Below are 17,958 nucleotides of genomic sequence, written 5' to 3' on the forward strand. Positions count from 1 at the left end.
GTCGGCAAGAGAGCATCAGCAAGAATAAAAGGTAGACAGGTGTTATGTGAAATTAAGAGTCCGCCTCACTATATCCAACTGTGCAGTTTGGATTTTACTGCTCTTTCACTGCCCTCATCTCTCTCCATCCATCTGTAATCCTCCTCCACTCTTTCCCCTCTGCCCACCTTCTCTCTGCATGTGTGGAAGGGATGGTCTTTTGATGCCTTTTGGTCCAAGTGTTCTCTCTCTCTGCTTCCAGTGGTCAGCCATTGTGTTGTATAGCCGTCATAGCGTTCTCCCACTCACTCCATCAGAAAAGCGGGCCTGTGTAGGGGCCTAAATGAATATTGATTCTCCCTCCAGTGCTGAATACTGCAGGGGAAAAAAAGAATAGAGTGTTGTAGGCAATGAGCAGAATGGGCCTGATGGAGGCAGAGAATGAGGAAGACGATTAGGATGATGGTGATCATGATGGCGATAATGATAATGGTAATGACTGTGTTAGTGATCAGAAAGCATGATGGGGCCTAGCAGCTGATGCATGTACTTGTTGCGTCTGTAATAGCATATAGTGGAGTGTGTTGTGCGGTATATGAAGCTGTAGGGGACTTAAGGAAAAACACTACAGGTGAAATGTAGTAGACAGTATTCTTTAACTTCTCCATCAGATTATTATCATTGAAATAAAAACATGCGAAGCAGGTTTGTCAAATGTAATATTTAAATGTGCACGTTAATGAGTAGTCTTAGCAAAGGAACAAAGAATGTGGCAATTTTGTGATTATTGTATTTGTTCAAATGTAAACTGTGGTAAAGTCAAAGAATGAAAAAGCATGCCTGTAGCAATGTAATGTTGGTGTTTTAAAGTTGAAAGCTTTCGAGATCAGTTTAAGGATCACAGCTGGAAATACGGTATTTTCAAATATTAATATTAAAGATCACAACCATCACAACGCAATTTTTAAAACTCTGATTCTTAATTTATTGTTGAAAAAGATAATCCTTGTATTTCTCAATGTATTGACTTTACAAAAAGGAAGCCTGAAAAACATTAGTGCAGTTTATACGAAAAGCTTACTACAACAACAAAAGAAAGATTAACCTACTAAATTCCAGAAAGAATTCATTTTGTCATAAGATCAGAAAATTTGAGATGAGCAAATCATGTAGCGCCACAACATATCCACTGAGCTCTTACCTGTCAGAAATTAACAACAAAGCAAAAAAGAAAGAAAGAAAAATGCAGTGAAAAATTCAACAAAGGAAGACTTGATGTCTAACTGTGATAATGTTATCCCTCTAGTACAACATTATGAGGAGTCCCATCCACATAGACCACCATCTCCTTGTGCTCCTGTTGCCCCTGCTGCTCTGCCCCGGCCTCCCCGTACAGACCCTCCTCCACTTGTAACGTGCAGTCATCCAGCTCTGTCACTATGTAATGCGTCCCGTCATTGTTCACGATCACCTGCGTCAGTCCTTCCTTCATCATCTGAGACGCGGCCAGCTGGAGCACCTCCTGCATGCCCCCCTGCCCTGTCCCCTCCACCACCTGTACCTCCTCCTGCTCCTGCTTCACCTCCACCTCCATGGGTACACCGTTTTCCACTGTCCCGACCATCTCTTGGACTACAGTAGCCGCTCCTTGCATCTCTTCTTGCTGGCCCATTTCTGTGACGGCGCTGAGTAGAGCGTCAAGAGCGGTGGATGATTCTGATACAATATGGCTTTGTCCCCGCACAGAAACTCCAGTCCCGAGCTGCTCCCTGGCCTCCCCTGACTCTAAAACAACATACTGGGTGCTGCCTCCAGCTAAGTGCGCCCCAGCAGATGCAACCTCCCTGCCAGATGCGATAACCTGTCCATCTTCTGTGATATGAAGCACCTCAGCTACTTGTCCCGACATAGCTAGAGTCTGTAACGTGGCTGCTGCCGACTCCTCCAAGGCTTGGTCAATGGACACTTCGCCTTCACTGTAGCCCTGGATTATGATGACTTGTTGGACTGGATCGTCCTGTCCCGAGTCAAGTGATGGTTTTCGGCGCACAGGTGAACCCATCAGATCAGCTTCCACAAACGCAGCGCCTTGGCCCTTCAGACGGCACTCAAACGACTTGGAAACAATACCTGGAAGACAAAACAAAAATGTTTTCAAATATGCTGGTTTTGTAGATGTAAATGTACAAAATAATGATTCTGATATAGTTGTATAGTTACAGTTAGTTATTTAGAGCTTAAATATATACAACAATATATAACAATACACAGTCCTGGCTTAATATTGGTTTACACTTGCTTTAGTTCTGATGTTGAAGCCCTATTTATCCATAGCCTTAAAACATATGTAAATATCAATAGCACTGTGCACATTCTCAAACTACCCAAATGCCCTGTCTGACTACTGTGGTTTAATTTATCATTTTATCATCACATGTGGCACAAAAAGGAAAAGGCAACAAGATAAGTCGATTTAAAAGGTGATGTCACACTCTTCATATTTGTGTCACTTAATGCTTGAAAAGAGACAGAGCAGAGATATTAGGCTGGCAGAAGAGTGTGGGAGATACAGCGGGTGCTAATTGAGCCACACTGTGCCCTCTCAGATCACAGGTTGCCATGGTGTTTCCAAGGTGATAGGACAGTGTTAGAAATGCAATTGTTTAAACAGTGCCCGCCTCAGTTAGACACTTGTGGGGTAATCTATGAAAAAAATTACACTCAGTCACAAAATGGGTTTGCCAATGCTATTAGATGGACACTTACAGGCTAATGTTGTCACAGTCACATGTAACCAATTTCTGTCTATCTTTAAAAAAACATGAGTCAGAGAACAATGGGGCAGTTACATAAACATGCTGTCTTCATTCATACCCTTGTCCATACAAATGTGGCAAAGGCTGTTGTACAATCTTACACAGAACACTTTGAGTTCACACAGAGCATAAACACTGGCCACTTGTGGTCACTCTCTGGCTCATTGTCATGCCAGTCTAAACTGTATATTTCTTTCATTTCCTAAACATTTCCTTTGCCTTTAAGTCTGAGTCAAACAATTTCTCAGAACCTCAACAAAATATACTTCAAAACATTTTACACTTCAACTTCTTAAAAGTTGACATTTGAGCTGCACAAGGTTTACCCCCAAAGGCAGAGGCAAGATCACAGAGATGTGAAAGAACAGAGAAACAAACTCATCAATCATTGATATTCCTATCTCCTGCTGACATTTAATGTCCTGTACTCACAAGGGTGACAGTGCTATCGGAAAGTTGTGCTCTGACCCAGGTGTGCCCTGTCCTCGTCCGGCGTAAACAGGAGAGAGCAGCACGCTCCCAAAACAACAGGAAGGCAAGTGGCCAGCACTGCCACTTTGAGTTTAGGGAGAGTCTAAAGATGAACCGTGACTGTAAATGTCTTCATATCGATAAGTAGAGGTGTTTACTAGTCCTTTGTGCAGTGAAGTGATGGAGAGGGACAGAGTAATAACTATTACTCTTAAAGATGTGTATTTATGTAGAGGAAATCTGATCTAATATATGAAGACATATTATCAATACATTTGGGACATTTTTAACAAGAATAACAGCTTTATAAAAGAAACAAGGCAATTTCTGCCTGCCCCTTTACAGTACGTCACCATAAACGTCATCACAGCAAAGTGCCATGCTGCCAAACCAGTTCACAGTATTGAACAATGGGGGTTTTGTTTGTTTTTTGTTTTCATTTGAGACAAAATAGTTACATGATGCTGCTGAATACTGCATGTATCACTGTTTAAGAAAAAAATAATCTGAGAACAAAGTAAGTAAAGAGCTGTGGGAGCATATGTGAGAATAGGATTTTTCAAATCAATGACGTCGTGATTGCACGATAATAAAGATCAGCCAAACATGCATGAATCACTTTACTACTTTGTAAGGGTAAATGAGAAGCAAAAACAATAAGAACATATACAACTTAGTGTTTGTTGTATATATTAACCATTGTCCCTTTTTATTTTTGCATCTCTTTTCAAAATGTCCAGGGCTTTTGCATAGATCTGTAAACCATTGCAAATGTTTGTTGTTGACCTAAAAAAAAAATCTCTCTAACTCTAGCCTTTTGGAGTGAAAATGCCACTCAATGTAGGCCTTTGTTTAATAGTGACACTACAGAAAACATGAGTTCAGACCCCACTATTTGTTTCTTAAGTGACAAGTGCAGTAGTTAGCGCGCAAAGGGGAAATAGTGCTGTCAGAAACAGCTTGAGGAAGTTGGCATTTGGAGCGGCAGAGGTTACCTATTTACACAGAGCTATGCCAATGCTAACTGCCTACGCCAAACCACCGTGAGCCGCAAGGTCAACCGCAAAGGACAATAACTCAGTGGTGATGCACTTTTCTGCTGGATAACCATAAAAAGTATGTGTGTGTTTTTGCATGTACAACCTCCTGTACTCATATATCCTCTTAATAATACACACAATTCATGCATGGACAAGCATTCCTGGCACCATTCATGTTTATAGGTAAGTGCATGTTTGCGGCTTATGTAGGTGGTAATATATAACCTCAGTAATATCTAGAGCTGCAATTTATATCTGTTAGTCTTAGTCTAACAGCCATTTTGGTCCAGGGTCTATGGCAAGAGTTCTGTAATTAGTATAAAGTATTTAAATAATTATATCATGAACCTAATTTTGACAAATCATAAATATATTTAGTTGTTTAACTGCAATTTAGTGTCCTATGCATGCATGGTTTAGGAGTGTTAGCTGGTGACACGGAGATGCTTTGTAGTTCAATTCCAGCTTTGACACAGTCTTAAGTTGTGCCATTGAGCAAACATTAAACTAGCTTTAAACAACCTATATTACATTATTTTCTGATAAACGTTATAATGTTGTTTCCTCATCAAAAACATACCTGGAGATGTGTTTTGTTTCATTCACCCATGATTAACACACAGACCTCAAACAGAAAACACTGTGCTAATACAATGTCATGTGCTAATACAGGAAGTGCTCCACTGTGTTTTTAAACTCCATATACCTTCACTAGAATATTTGGATGATTTCAGCCCTTGAACTGCCAATCTCTACTGAACTAAAGATAAAATGGCTATTACAATAGGTAGCTGACTTGAACACTACTACTAACTTGAAAACTACCACCTCGTGACATCACAAGGTGGGACAGAGCATTTTGAGCTTTGGAAATGTAAACAGACTAATATCGCAGGATTACTCAAACGTGTGACCGAAAACAAAACACAACTTCAGGTATGTTTCTGAGGAGATAACAGCATTATAACATGACTTAAAACTCACAACAATCAATTTTGTGTAATATAGGACCTTTAAAATCACTGGTGGATTATGAATGGTCAGGGAGTCAAATCTCTGGTTTCTGTCCACAGTTGTATATCCTCTTAATATTACATGCATGTTCTAATTCATGCATGGATGAGCCTTCCTGGTATCACTCATGTTTATAGGTGAATGCCATATTGCTGTCCCATGCGGGTGGTAGTGTCCTATATGGTCAGTCTATTATCTATATGTCTTATGTATATGTGTCTGAGGCGGTGGGGGTGGAGGGGCGCCTCACATTAGCTCCGTGCTGGCCCGCTGAGGTTTATGGAGTGTCACTCAGTTGCCGCAGCCGTGAATCAAGTTAATGTTGCAGATCCCATCTCTTCAGTTGTCCTGCACTCCCGGTGGAAGAACAACATTTGAAGAGCGTGATTTGGCCGCGGCGAGGAGCTGATGCCTGTTTAATATGTGTTTGGAGTGTTCTGACTCACTGACTGCTTTAACAGGAAGCAGGGAGATGGATAACGGAGAGGGAGGCAGCCGGCTTTATTGGCTGTGATTTGAAACAAGATGGAAGCTACTTGAGAGGAATAAAACGACAAGAGGCGGATGGAGTAGAGGGGTCAATAATTTTGTATCAATCAAAATTATTAACATTTCTGGGCGGCATGTGATATAAGGTAAATTGATAAATTAGTTTGATATAAAAACTTTTCAGCACCTCATCAGCACCTCACCAACACAAAAGTGTTGTGCCTAAAACAATCAAACCCAGGTCATACATATAAGAAAAAAAAGTGTAGCCATTTTCAAAATACAGAAGCTGTAATTGAAAATGTATTGTTTGCTACAGTGAAATACCACAGTGAAGAAGCGGGACCATTCTCAGAGGATCACACCATCCCCTGAGGATCAGATCTGCAAGTTTGAACAGGCTGTGAATGGGCCGATCATTTCAACATCAATATTGCAGTTTACAATCTATAAAATGTAGTAAATTAAAAGTGAAGGTCATTATTTTACTATTTATAAGAAAAAAATAAATAAATAATGTGCCTATTTCAAAAGAAGAAGTAAAATGTTTTATATCCTAAAAAAATGTATTTAAAAATATTTTTTCATCAGCTTTACTTTTCTTGCAAACATTTTAATACAGTACATTTTTTCCAATAAATGTGCTGCTTTTATGTAATATTATTACCAATCTATTTCAGAATATGATTGCTTCTAATGAATGGGATGACACAGTAAATGAAGTGGGCCTCATTGGCTCAGCACACCTCTGGCTCCTGTTTAGAGACTTAGGTGCTCCCCGGACTGCCGCTTGATAAGCGTCACAGTGGTGACACCACTCGTACAATAGTTGGGCTGTGTTAGCTGCAGGTCAGCTCCGGAGCCTCTGTGCTCAGTGTACGCTACAGATGCAATTATCGATCAATGGATCAATGCACTGGCCAGTGGTGGGGGCCCTGGGGGGCTCTAAGTGGCATTACTTCAGCTCAGAGAGGCCGCCAGGGGAGCGGTCAGACAGCACTTACCAGCAGTTAGAGAAATTAACCTTAACACTGAGACACAAGCACACACACAATCAATTACATTGGCTATAACACAGGTCAGGCGCTCCAAATGTAAGCCTAGTAAATGCAATCACACAACTACACATTAGGCTTGGTCTATCCAGGACATCCACCATTCGTTAACATGTGGCCTATTTTAACACACCTTCTAAACCTCATTGCAGCCAATAACACAAAGACAGTCTAAGTAAATTAAACCGTATCAAACCATAACACAAGCTATGAAAAACATGCCCACCAAATCAATTACAAGGTCAATAGCAAGAGCATGGAAAGCTTAGGATCCAACCTTAACCACAGCACAAACCCTTTACAATCCTTTTACCGACCCATTACCTTCAATTATAAATATGAAGCCAGTGCCTTAAAAACAACAGGGCAGAGATGGCTGAACGTGACACACATATGGCGGTTATTTGTGGCAGATTTGAGCACATGAGGTAGGAGAGTGAGTGGGTGTTGTGTGTGATAGGAGCCGTCTTTTGAAGGTGACACTGCTAAATAGATAAAGTGTCAGTCCTGAGTGTATCCAGGTCACAAGGGAAGGCCTGGGTATGAATGAAAGCATGGACAGGTGCAGTACTTAGGTATGGATGTGTGTTTTGGAGAACATGTAATAACAGCTTTATATGAATTCAGTTTTCATGCATCTATAATATGGTTTACTGTTCCTCTAGGTGGTTTTCAGATTCAACAATGTGATAGCCAGTCTTTCCTATTGATAACATCATTCTTTAAAGTGTGAGACCATGAAATATCCAAAAGGTAAATTCACAAATGCTTCCATCAGTGACTAGACCCATAACTCATATTACAAGTACTGAATTTGAACAAAACAAATTTTAGCTGAGATGTGATGTCATCGGAAACCAAGTAATTGCCCCTATGCTAAATGTCTTCATTCTCACACTACTAAAACAATGACTTCTGTAGAAACTTTGATTTTTGAACAATATCAATCAGACATGAACTTAGAAATGTGTCATATTTGCGTCTTGAAGGAAAACAGGATTTTTAGAACTATATAAATATATAACTAAGCAAAACTTTTTTTCTTATACGGTTGCCAAATTATATCCTCTCTCTCATCAGTTAAATTGCATTGATGAATGGCATTTGGATATATTTTGTTGCACAGTACAAATACCTTCCATGTGTAATTTTCCCCCACATTATTTTTGGTTACATGCTTTTTCTTTGGTCCACTCTTTAGTGCCTTGAGCACTAAATAATTGAGTGGAGCTTGGACTTCAAAACTGGTGACTCGACTACAGTGCTGCCATGCCCTTAGTCCTTTGTTGTCTTGTGTACACAGTGACCTTACCTGCCTCTCTCTCTCCTCCCTGCTCGTTTTGCTATGCGTGAATGTGTATGGACAGCTGTGTGTATGTATGTGTGTTTGCACAAACTAGCAGGTCAAGCAAGGTCCGGTTAGTGATGGCTCTACTTTGTCTGGTAGGGACAGCCTCTACTGTCACCTTTACAAACGCCATGAATCAAAGCCAGGCAGGACAGGCCGGCTGACCAAAAAACAACCAATTATACAGCAGCCAGATTGACACCAGGTGGACAGGGCACCGAGAGAGATGGAGACGCACCCCAAGGACGAATAAACACAAGGAAATGAGGGCACGGACTGACAGCAGGCCTTCTGGGCTCTTAGTAGTACTATACGCAGCTTGGGAAACCACCAGGGAAATGGAGAATTGGGGGGCACTGGTCAGGGGCACAAAACAGTTACTGATGCTGATTTACTCTTTGGTGTGAGGAATCTGTCAGCCACAAGCTGCGCTGTGTACTTCATCGACAAAGTTAACTAGCATAACATTACTATTCACCTTATTCTGGAAGTTTCTGCAGACACCCTCGTTGTCATTTGGGTTGTATTATTTTGCATGGGGCGGCCCATCTTGACAGCACATAAGTTCTATATGGACTACAGAGCCATTTTAAAGCCTCCCAGAGAATCGGTGCAGTGTTGACTTGTTGGAGCATACGATCATTGAACACTTGACACAAATCAACCTACTTTATATCATATTTGAACTGCAAAACCTTTCTAAAATTCACAATTTAAATCAATTGGATTCCCACTTAACTGGAAGATCCACCACAATGAAAGCGGTTTAGTGAGAGGCAGAATAAGGTCAATAAAAGGTCTTACAGCTTTTAAATCTTGTAGTTTGCCTTAATATTTTCTGTTCTATAGTTTTCTGAGATACAATGTCTTGTAATTATTACTTGCATCTTTAACCTATCAGATTGCCTGATTAAGCCACAAAAACCCAACTACAATTTAAGAGAGAAATTGCACCACCACTACTACTACTTCTACTACTACTACTACTTCTACTACTTCTACTACTACTACTACTAGTACTACTACTACTACTAGTACTAGTACTACTACTACTACTACTGCTACTAGAACACCTATAACTCAGTCCTCGTTATCCGGCCTACGACATCAGAGGTCTCCACAATGGTAGATTTAAATGGACAATAGTATGTTACGACAATTGAGTGTTCATGTCTCCCAGGTCTCGTATGGTAAATATATTTCTCCTGCGGAATACGGCATTAATTGATGTGGAAAGTCATGAAGATTATTTTGAATCTGATTGGTCAAAGCGGAACAAGCCAAAAAATCTGTCAGCATCGCCATGCTTGTTTTGGTTTGCTTGGGCGCTTTTTTTGGCTTTAGCACAAACCTCAATGCTGCTCTGTGATTGGTTCATCCACCCGATTAACCTTACAGCGGGGGCATGTCAAGATGGATTCTGAGTAGTGAACTCACAAATATAGCGAGAATCTATCTTGCTGTGTAAGGTTAACTATTGATATGGACTTGTTCCAGAATGCTTTTGATCTTAAAAAATTGGTCATGTAGTATGTTTAATTATATTGCAGCTTTACCATTTCACCATTCCCTACTAAATCTTTCAAAAGACATCATAAGTCAGAACTTGGGAGTGAAAATAAAAGACAAACGGCTATGTATGAGGAGTTAAATGGTCATAAATCGAATGACAAATTGGTCGGAGTGACTGACATCCCGGTAATGCTGTTTAAATGTGCTAGTATGACATAATAAAATCAGGGAAGGAGAAAGTAAATGTCCAGTTAAAGTGGAAGTGACATCTAAATTTAGAGACAATATAATTACGGAGGTCCGGCGCAGAGAGGGCTCAGGTGAGAGGCTCCAGTGGTCAAGAGGAGCACAGGTCACTGCTCTGCTCTGGGCCCTGTTTCTGCTGACAGAGGACAACCTGCTGAGGACTAATCTGCTCCACTATCACCGCAGTGTCTCGTGTCTCTTAGGTCTTTGTCCCCAGAGGGAGGGCAGATGGGGGGACAGGTCAAAAGTCAAAGGTGAAGAGGCCATACACAATTCTTCTCATCAACTATACAAACTGCCTATTGTGTCAGTTTTCTGTATTCTTTAATCATCCACCACCAGACAATGCGAGTAGAGGAATAACAGTTCACTCAAAAAACTACTTTGACAACCATTGCTGACTAATCACAACATTTGACCAAGATTAGCTGTGAAGTTTAGTCAATCTGCTTGACTTTTATTGATCAATTACTGTTTCATTGTTTATACTGGTTAAATCAACAATTTTCTGTTGTGTTGTGATTTTGGGCTATACCAAAATGCATTTAATTGAAAAGCCACCCGGCTAATGTAAATAACAATAGTAGCCTCGAGTCTAAAGAATCTTTTCTAGTGTATTGTACTCAACCTGCTTTTAAACTGAAAACCTTACAGTGGAAGAGTACAGCTAGTGAACTCAGCAAGTCCCAACCAACTATATTTAGACCAGACATATGCCAGAGCTGACAAAGTCCTACATCACACTGAAAGAGGGAAAAATACTCTCCAGTCCTGGACTTGAAAAACTTTGAATTCCTATACAGGTACAAATACAATGTCCAGGATGCACAGTTTTACATGGGAGTCTTTTAGTATGTTACAGGTCTAGCAATAACAACAGTAACGTGTGGAGGATCAGAGCAGTTGGCTGTAGATAAAAGCACATTGGTGTGGGTGGTTGATACAGTGCACATCGGCAGGGAGCAGGGAGAGCAGGCCTGAACACCTGATGACTCCGACTTACATCACTGATTATGTGTCCCAGAAAAGCATCGTTTCAACTTTAAAAATGACTAACCAGATATGACTATAGCATTACAGTTGGCTGAGGCCTCGGCTTATTTGCCTGACGATGTAAATCAGTTATTTTGCACTGGGCAGATGAAGGTCAGAAGTGATCAGAGTGTGACGGACCAAATGCGAGTAGCAAAATCAAAATGCAATAGAAAGAGACGACAGGAGGTTGACGTGAGAAACAATAACACAATATTTTCCCATTTTTCTACGCCTTCTCTCCATTACAGCCCTTGTTCCATCCCTCCGTCCTGATGCCGTCTTCTCTCGTCTTTCTCACAAAATCTCTGGAGGTGGACCTTTTGATTGCTTCTTTAATTAGCCATGTCAGATGGCTCGGTGGATTTACAGGGGATGTCGAACTTCTACAGATAATTACATGCCTTTTCCCCATTTTCTCTGACGTTGTATTCATCCTTCTATCGTCTTTTCTCAGAGCACCCCTCCTCTCCTCACGCTGTCTCACTCACTCTCCCATGATTTAATGATTAATTATGAATGTGAGTTGGAGAATAAAAGCTTTTTCGCTAATCAAAATGAAATTTCCCCCCATTCTGTTAATTACAATGTGAAGATGATGTTGCTGATGTCGTCGAGGACTGGCCTATGCGCTGATCTGTGGTCCATTGTGGCAGTCAAAATAAATAATGGCATGTTAGAAATCAAAGCACTTGACTAAGCTATGGGGCAAGAACAGAATAATGAGAAAAGATTCTCCACTGAGTGCCTCCAGTTCCCACAATAGTGAAAGCCAAAAGAATGACTAGTCTATTCTACTTCCAGGACCATTTGTTCACACACACGCAAATAAATAATGAAATCACTTTTGTGCACTACCCTCAGCACTACATTTAAGTACTAGATGCGATTACTTGACGCTTACAAATTTGTTCAAATTTGTAAATGAATTACATGTAAATAGGAATGTCACAATGAGGCTTACATAAGTCTAAATTTGAGCTTGATAAGTCTCTAATGTTGACTTTAAACTTACAATTGTGTTTAGCTGTGTCGTTCTGCTCTTACTCCATATTTACTGTATTTACCTTCAGCGTGGCTGCAGATATTTATCGTCCTGATGGCTCTATATATAGGGCTGAGGAGAGAAGCAGCGCAGTGGGAGGTAGCTCCTCTAATCTCCATCTCCAACCTGACAGGTCTGAGAAGGTTCTAATGAATGGCTCTTTTCATCTGCACGCCTGTGTCTATGTGACAGTATAAATATTTAGCAATATTGGAGTCAGCTTGTGATTTTACACAGATGGAGTGATTGATGGCTCAGCTCCCTGACGCACGCCAAAGCCGTCCTGGATATGTTATATAAACCAGGCGTTCTCTTCCTCCCTCATCATCATCATCTCCATCTCAGCGCTCTATCTTTCACACTGCCTCCTCTGCTCTCCGCCTCCTTCCCAGCTTGTCTTCTCACTGTCGATCCGCCCTCTGTGGCTCTGCCAATTTGCTTCACTGTTGAATTTCTATCATACGGTATGGTGTCTGCGGCTGTAAGACAGGCCAAATCAGAGGAAAACAACCTGACAGGCAAGAAACTCGGAGGAGATTGGCAATGACGGGTTTAACTTCAAACCACTTTACAACTTCAGACCACATATTAAAGTAATTTTTATTAAATCACGAATAATTAATTTGTGAGTTATTAACTTCAGAGAACATATGCATATATCTGTTACGAACTTGACTTGAGTACGGGAAAGTTTAAGCAAATGGCCAAAGTTTGGATGAGTGAGAGTTCTCATCCCCCCATAACTCAGTGTACATGTGTGTAATCTGTATACTCTCCCAAACACAGAGGAAGTCCTGCTCTCACAGCTGTCATGTGTGTCAAAGAGAAAACAGACCTGAGCCACTCTAGTTTGGGCACAGCCTTCACATTGCTGCCAATACGCTTCCACAGCTCCCCATCCACACTGTGTTTGCATTTGAGCCTAGCTCCACTCACCAACACTGACTTTTGACAAGTTAGGGACATTCTGGATGCAATGTGTAGGAAGGCCTGGGGACATGTTTACTGAATATTCATTAAAAGTCAACATATTTCTGAGATACTATTAAAGTATGCAAATCACATTTACATATGGCTAGAATGATAATTTATAAAACTGTATATTGTATGTCCAATGATTTTACAAAAAAAACTAAACAAAACAAAACAAAAAAAACAAACAAAACAACAACAACAACATCTAGAGAACAGGTTTTATCTGCTTACACAGGGAAACAATCAAGTGTCAAAGCAAACTGAAGGGTTTCCGAAAATAACTAATCAAAAAAAAGTTAAAAGTTAAAAAAAGATCTTGTCACAATAGACCTGACAAAAATGAAGATTTCAATATCTTTTTGGATCATACCAATGACAAAATTCAGACAATATCATGGCAACCAGAAATGTGCTAGAATTTGCCTGCCAATGTCTTGTTTTTTTAATCCCAATAGACAAACATAAAATAGCAGCAGGGAATATACAGAACAAAACAAATCAGTAGCATCATTGAACATAATAAACCTTTAAGTTGAATTCCTTTGCGTGCTTTACTTTACTTGGGATCGTTAATCCCAAGATAAATAATATATTTCTCTTGAATGCTGCTATATGCCCAGTAGTGTGCATATTTGTGTGTGATTGTGCATAGACCTTCTGTGTTGCCCTCCGCATAGCCAATTAAGCTAAAATACAAGAACAAGATCCCTGAACAAATATAAGAGGGCTTTAAGGAGGGATGCTGAAGATGTATTAACCTTGTAATTGCCTGTGTAAATTATGCTCCCTTGATAATAAAATTTCCTTCTGTAATTTGGAAAAAAATGTGAAATATCTATGCTTTCTTGCCTTGTGTTTTCCATTTTAATTGCATTTTGGACCTCAATCTCCAACACCCACACACCTGCCTTTATACTGGGGGAAAGCGACCAGAGCTGCGCAGCCACATCTATTAATCTAACTGTCCTTTATCGAAATTAGCATTCAAATGTGATTGGTACCAGAGCGCTTTTGCCACTACTTGTAATTCCCACTAAATCCACTGCTTGCAATAACTACAGTGCCCTTCAAGACAGCTAGAACCTCCTCCTCACTTTGAAAGCTATTGATTTTTATTTGTACTGTAATGAGAACAATTAGTCTTTTTCTCGCCCTGTTTCATCTATCACCCAGGTGGTGGAGCCTTGCCACCCAGGCTAGCCGCTGTCTCACAGTAGCACCCAGCCGAGGTGTGCTCTCCCTGGTCAGCGGACAGCAGAGTATCCCTCTACAAGACAGAGGAGAAGCAACAACAAGGGGCATTTGTTCAGGCTCATTTGGCCCGGCACAGGCTGTGTCCACGTAAAGAGCTTTTCACATTCAAAACAGTAAACTTTGGCTAATTGATAGGAAGACCATCATTTGAATATAATGGGAACTTTCAAAGGCACATACAACCAGACCAAGACTTAAAGCCACACACCAAGAGAATTGCACCCACAACCTTGCAGAGATGCATTAGTGCAAACCAATGTCTCACTGTATATAACCCATGAATATTTTAGTAAATTCTTTTTGGCTTTATTTTCAAATCAATATCAAGTTTGTAATCTGAAATTCAGATCCATTATTCTTTGTATTCAACTCTTTCATTTCCTGGCATAGTCATTAAGAATCATTGCTTCCCAAATAAGTCTGCAATTAGAAATGAGGAATCCCTCCAAATAAGCACTAAATTATTAACTTGATAAAATTGCATTAGCAATGGATTTATTATTAATCAATGTCACAATAACACAAAAATAAATTGCATCCTATCTATCATACTGTATGCGTAATCTCTCAATTTAATGAAAGGCCCATATCTGGCTTATGTAGCAAGCTGACTCTAATTGATGCGGTTAGAAGAAATTACCACACTCTGGATCCAGCGTGCTCTGTGTAAAACATGTATCATAAAATATGAAAACACAATAAAACACTGCCACGCTGCCATTAAGAACACTTTCATTTGCACTGAGGCAGGAGAGTGGCAGGGCGGACTGACTCGTGGCGATCAGGAGGATTTAGTCCCTGTAAAGCAGGCTGATTGACAAGGTGATTTGTGACTGACTGAAAGGATAAGTGGCCCGTTGGTTTCCCTGTGTGGTACAGTGTGCCTTTACTACTGTGTGTATGTGTGATGTTGGGCCCTATTTGAGCCATGGCCGGTGAGGAATGGAGCATCTGAAAGAGTCCATTTCTCTTGCCGCGCTGCCTGTGCCTTACTTACCCTAATGATGTATAATAGCCTGCAACTACACTTAACCTGAGCATTACTGTGGCATAGACTGAGTGGGAGAAGTACAGCAGCACACTCATAGGTCTGAATTTTGAGCACTGTTTACCAAAGTGTGCATGCACAGGAAGCGACACGGCATGTTGAGTAATGAAAGACTTGTAATCTATGGAATCAAACTCTGACACATTCACATTGACAGCTGTATCCGCGTTTTCGTTTTGATCCTTCACTCACACTTGGCTCGACTGCTGACTCACTCTGTAGCTGCAGCATCTGTTGTCTCTTAATTAAACCCATTTTCCTGGATGCCAGTGTATGTTCATACAAGCAATATGGAATCTGACCCTTTAGCCTGCCTCGCATTCATTAGCAGCGGCGAGCTCATCACTTATAAGTGTGCCTCTGATGTGACTGGTCAATGCTTGTGTGTGGAGGACAGGTTGGAGACAGTGGAGAGACAGTAAATGACAGAGTCACGTGATGTGGCTACTGTATGAAACCTCAGATCTAATCAATAGGAGTGAGGAGGACGGCAGGCGCCAGCCAGAGGGTCACCACTCATCACTCAGGTCAGCGGTGCGCACGCACACACACGCATACGCATCACAGGGCACAGCGCAGGGCACATTACGAGACAGGCTATGAGGCAGCAGAGGAGGGTCAGAGAGAGGGTGAAGCACATAGCAACAGAGGGGGAGCCGGATCGATGGGAGAGATTGAAGGAGCTCCGTAATACCAGAGGAGTCACGGATGTCCAGAACACAGTTAAGCAGGGCTAGGAGCGGGTCAGCAGGGTTAAAACAGCCTTGCACTGCAGTGAGGAAGCATTGACAGACCATAAAAGATACGCGCCAATGAATGTAGGAAGTGACTTACTGTAATACCTTAATGTGTTTATGACCACTGTGTGTGCATTGGCATCAAAATGAAACAATCACTAAACCAGTAATATAATTAGGTCACAAAATTTTTCATTAAAAACAATCAAAATATTTATAATATTCTGACTGTGAATACTGTTGTTAATGGTAAAACACAACATTAAAATATTATGTAACTAGTAATGCACATAAAGTTTGCTGGTATTTGTTCACTTTCCAGGTAGTGCACATATAGTGTGGGTTTCACCAGCGTCTGTTGCTTCAGACAGTCTGCTCAGGTGTGTGGGCATAACTAAGTGGGGCAGAGGAATTGCATGTTTGTGAGTTGGAGAGATGGACTAAGGTCCGGTGGCATTTAGCCCTGCTCCATAATGACACAGGGAGCAGTGCTGGAGACAGTGGCACTAGTTCTGAATTATTGAGGGTGCACTGTGAGGAATAAATCTGCCATAGAGATGCCATACGCGCTAACACACATGCAGACATGCTCATGCTGAGGTCCCCAACGCCACGCAGCGAGGCGGCATGACGACTGCACGCTTTGACTCACTGACCTTGAGGTTGTTAAAACAAGCTCTCCGTCAGCTTTTCTGCAAAAATATGTTTACCTGGTGCGGGGGAAGAGAGTGGAGAGGAAAGAGAAGGAGTGAAAGTGCCTTGCTGACATTGCCGGAATGCACACAGTGACTCTATCAATTCTTCAGGACTATGGGACCACATAAAAAAGAAGACACAAACTAACTAGCGACCTGTGGTAGCCAAGCTGCAGTTACACTGTACCAGGAAAGAGATTATACATGTCCAATCCCCCAAAAGCCCAAGATTAAAACAGTACAATTGTATATATAGTATGTACCTGTAAGTGCAGCAGGCAAACCGTACATCAACCTCCTATTACTGATGTTTATCTCCCAAATAAAAAGAGACAGACCATTGCTACATGCATGAGGACAGCCCTGTGTGTGATAATTGTCTTTGTACCTTCCAGCAAAAAGATTGCACCCACATGCTCAAACACATTTTTATTTCCATTATTATTTCTTTATCTTTGTTCAGATAGGAAGCTAGTGTTTCCTCCAAGTCCCAAGTCGAATACAAGATTATGTATGGGGCTACAGACTATGTATATTGCATGTGGATGATATATGCCATGTCTGGCAGAGTCATGGAGAGCCACTTCTGAAAAGTTTAGATGTTTTATAATTAAAAAGAAACACAATCATCTGCAGATGTTATCACAAAGCATCATGTACAACATAGCAAATAATGTGATATATATATATATATATATATATATATATATATATATATATATATATATATATATATATATATATATATATATATATATATATATATGTGTGTGTAATACGCTGGAACAAAAATAGGATTGGTATGATTGTAACCATGGGTGCATTTTTAAAGAAATATGTTACTGGGATTTAATACAGACAATTTTGACAATTTTGGATAATTTTCACAAAGTTGCAATCTTGGATTTTCGTTTTGTGAGATTTAAATCTAAGATTTAAAAAAAAGAATTTCCATATCAAACTTTTGAGCATATAGGTGGCTTTACTTGTGGATAACTGGGTGCATGTATGCTGCCAGAGCTCTGTAGCCAAGGGGGGCACCTCTTCTTATTAACATCATCAGTCTGCATCATTACTAGGCTGCCTGGGTTGGGCAGCAGGTGCTATGAGAGTGCCAGGGTTACAAACGACCATGCGATCCCCTTTTGGAACACACATAGCCACAACACACACAGGCGGAGAGCAGAACCCCGCTTTTAAAT

The 17,958-nt window shown here is 40.7% G+C and overlaps 1 protein-coding gene across 1 annotated transcript in view; it reads right to left on the reverse strand.

Annotated features, from left to right (window-relative positions):
- Positions 1-940: 940 nt before the first annotated feature.
- The window catches only part of znf407 (zinc finger protein 407), a 115,313-nt gene continuing 98,295 nt past the window's right edge, over positions 941-17,958 (reverse strand). Inside the window, exon 10 of the mRNA XM_033981046.2 lies at positions 941-2,109. Coding sequence (XP_033836937.1) covers positions 1,274-2,109 — 836 coding nt within the window. The 3' untranslated portion in view covers positions 941-1,273. The remainder of the gene's footprint in view (positions 2,110-17,958) is intronic.

This window comes from Periophthalmus magnuspinnatus, chromosome 16, assembly GCF_009829125.3.
Source record: "Periophthalmus magnuspinnatus isolate fPerMag1 chromosome 16, fPerMag1.2.pri, whole genome shotgun sequence".
Taxonomy (NCBI): domain Eukaryota; kingdom Metazoa; phylum Chordata; class Actinopteri; order Gobiiformes; family Gobiidae; genus Periophthalmus; species Periophthalmus magnuspinnatus.